Source organism: Citrus clementina, unplaced genomic scaffold (genome assembly GCF_000493195.1).
Source record: "Citrus clementina cultivar Clemenules unplaced genomic scaffold, Citrus_clementina_v1.0 scaffold_8, whole genome shotgun sequence".
Taxonomy (NCBI): Eukaryota; Viridiplantae; Streptophyta; class Magnoliopsida; order Sapindales; family Rutaceae; genus Citrus; species Citrus x clementina.
This window is the reverse complement of record NW_006262022.1, coordinates 17584311-17587702: the sequence shown is the minus strand read 5'-3', so window position 1 is coordinate 17587702 and position 3392 is coordinate 17584311. Positions and strand designations below refer to the sequence as shown.

Here is a 3392-nt window from a genome sequence, read left to right as displayed (position 1 = left end):
GGGGCCCCGGGAGGGATAACATTTAATATTTTAATTTTTAACAGGATACAATTTGATAGCAGCACACCCATTTTTCGAAACAATTCACAATAATTTTTACATTTTTTTTAAGTGTGTTTTTTTTTTTGGGGGGGCTTTTAGAAAACAGTATCTAAAGCATTTAATTGTTACTTAATTATTAGACACAATTTTTAATCTTAAATCTCAAGATTAAGATAAAAGGGAGTAAGATCACAATTAGATGATAAAGCATGTACTATTTATAAACATTACTTAAGCTCATCCAATATCTTCGATACCTATATGTGATAAATAAAATATGGGTTGCTCAAGAACCAGATGAATTTAAGCGGTCGTTCAGAACTTCGTATTTAAGAAATGTCCAATATTTACTGACGGTAAAAAAATAATTATTTAAACGAATTTAGTTTAATATTATGATATGACATTTTATAATGTGACTGCGACTCATTCTTTAAAAAAAAAAAAGTAAAAATAAAAAGTATCCTCCCTGAATGCCCTTAGCAGCCCCCGCAAGCAAATGGTTAAAGACACGGCATTAATTTCATGGAAAAATTAACGACTTGTGGCTAGTACCAGTCAAGGTCTGCCAAAAACAATAATATCCATTTGTACAAATCATGCAGAAACTATACCAGAAAAAACAAGACAATTGGACGCAATTCTAGAACACTTATAATTTCTCGTCCAGACTTTTCAAAATGCCGAGGTTGTTTTGGTAATCATAATTGGTCATTTTTCTCTATAAATTGAAGCACCCACTCAACCACTTTGTGCAACGGATAAGTTAAGCTTAGAACATTAAGAGAAAAATATGGGGAGGTTCGGTCTCTGTGTGATTCTGTCAGTTTGTCTACTGGTGGCAGCTGCTTCTGCCCAAAGTGCTTCTAATGTGAGAGCCACGTATCATCTCTACCACCCTGAGCAAATTGGATGGGACTTGACGGCAGCGAGCGCTTTCTGCGCAACATGGGATGCCAACAAGCCCTTGGCCTGGCGCCAGAAATATGGCTGGACTGCTTTCTGTCATTCGGGCGGACCCATTGGACAAGCTGCTTGTGGCAGGTGCTTAAGGGTAAGAACGATGAATGATTGATCCCTAATCAATCAACTTTTTATGCTTAGCATTTAGCTAAAAATGTTTGAATGGATTTTGAAACATTTTTAAAAAATAATTAAGTTCATAAAAAAAAAAAATAGGGGGTTTTGATATTTTTCCTAGAGTCCTTGAAAATCAATGTAACTGTATATATACCTTGTTTTTCCAGGTCACAAACAGTGGTACAGGAGCCCAACAAATTGTGAGAATTGTTGATCAGTGTGCCAATGGAGGCTTAGATTTGGACGAAGGAGTGTTCAAGAAATTGGACACCAATGGAATAGGCTATCAACAAGGCTTCCTTACTGTCAGCTACGAGTTTGTGAACTGCAATGATTAAAGCACCATCTATAATTCCATGATCGATCGAAGCTTAATGCTGTAATAGGGTTAATTTATTAATTAATTATCCCTCTATATACTTAGTTCATAAATAAAAATAAAACTTCTGATGAAGTATCAAGAAGTGCTCATGGGCACTACAGTTATGTAATAAAAGTTTCCTTTTTTTATCCCTTTACATTTTCTTGAATTTAAATACCTTTAGTCGATTAAAAAAGATTGTATAAAAAATTACTCGACCAAACTCCTGAACAAATTTTGCTGTTTAAAATTAGGTATATATTAATATTTCTAACAAGATTGGAACTGTTTCTGAATTAATTACTACTAAATACATAAGATCGGCCGGTCAAGACAGTTCAAGATTATTTTTCTTCATTGATTTGAGAAGAATAAATTACAAATTAGGTAGAAAAGAAAATGACTTGGACTTACAAAGGGGTGTTATCGACAACCAGAATGTAGAAAATTCTTGCTTCAAAAATCTAGACTTTTGATTTTAGGTGAAATTTGTACACGGCGGTTCTTCGCATCTCCGCCTAATTGTCAATATCCTATCATTAATTCCCACAATCACGGTATACTATTTAACTAGTGCCGTGGGCACCAAGCAGCCAGCTCATTCACATCTCATTCATGTACCAATAACGTTAGGGATTTTGGGATTTCAACATTTTAGTTTTAAGTTGAATTTTAATTGTTACGCGTCATTCATCTATCGAATTAGTAAATTTTATAACTGATAACATTAATATTCTTTACTAATGAATGTCATATTAGTTAGGATTTAACTATTAAGATTCTTAACATAACTTTTTTTATGCATATATAAATTGTTACAGGCTTTAGTAATATTGTTAAAGATTCTGGATTATATCTTAAAATTTTAATCTAAATTATGTAATTATTAATCAAGTGGAAGATTTCACTTCAAATCTTACGACTCGTAAAATTTTATCATCCACTTAATGAATGACATATCACATAAAATATAGTTTACGATTAAATTTTGAAACACGGTTTAGAATGTCTAGCAGGACTATAATTACACCTTATCCTACATCTAATTGGGCTCCAATTCTAAGATAATTTCATTTCTTATTTTAGATTTTGTTTTTAAGAATTATTTCTTGTCTCAATCACGATGTATTATACTATGATTACATATTTATTTTTTGTACACATTGCTTAAAAATAAAGGGAGCGATAAATTCATTGTTGGGCACATTTTTCTCCGTTTGGAAATTAATTTCTGCTTCTAAATTGGAACTTTCTGCCCAAGTGAGCTCTCTATTCTTAGTTTAAAAATTTTGGTCTTTGTACGTATCTTTTGATTATGTGTGGTCAAGAGAGTCTTCTTGATTATTTTTTACTTTTTCATAAACGGGTTACCAATTTGTTATTTTACTAATCAACAACTAATAAAAAAGGAAGAACTATTCAACAGCATGTGAATTATATACAAGTTAAAGATAGAAATTATGAAAGATGAAAAAATTTTATTCTACTGCACCAAAAATCACTCCTTCGAAAATACTAATTTTGAATGTCTGATTTTGCTATTTTCATTTGCCTTTTCTATTTTCTTGGTTTAAGGCCATATTAACAATTTTTACCAAACAACTTCATTAAATATAAGATGAATGAGACTGCCCTTGTTCATTCTACTTTAAATTATTGGAAGACAGAAATATTAAGTTAAATATCAAGTTGATGAACATTATCAACATACAAGGTGAACAAATTGAACCAACCATTTCTTATCGTACCTTCTAGTTCTTAAACTGCCAAATCTCATGAATGGAGCCGAAGTAATTATATTTTTTACTTGTCATGCATTTTAAAATTCTTCTGATTTGATTTTTTTTATAAAAAATAATTCTCGTAAATGACCGGTACGTAGATAGTATATTTGAATCTAATAGTAGTT

The 3392-nt window shown here is 31.5% G+C and overlaps 1 protein-coding gene across 1 annotated transcript; it reads left to right on the top strand.

Moving 5' to 3' along the window:
- Positions 1 to 782: 782 nt before the first annotated feature.
- LOC18034308 (pathogenesis-related protein PR-4A) lies at positions 783 to 1640 on the top strand. The gene is made up of 2 exons (XM_006423953.2): positions 783 to 1096; positions 1290 to 1640. The coding sequence occupies exons 1-2, from the start codon at positions 836 to 838 to the stop codon at positions 1458 to 1460; spliced, it is 432 nt and encodes a 143-aa protein (XP_006424016.1). The 5' UTR covers positions 783 to 835; the 3' UTR covers positions 1461 to 1640.
- Positions 1641 to 3392: the final 1752 nt, after the last annotated feature.

What these genes read in the sequence shown, in the direction of transcription:
- LOC18034308 (XM_006423953.2), top strand. Translation starts at nt 836, where the DNA reads ATGGGGAGGTTCGGTCTCTGTGTGATTCTGTCAGTTTGTCTACTGGTG. An exon ending in CTTGTGGCAGGTGCTTAAGG is followed by an intron (nt 1,097 to 1,289) that starts GTAAGAACGATG and finishes TTGTTTTTCCAG; the next exon opens with GTCACAAACAGTGGTACAGG.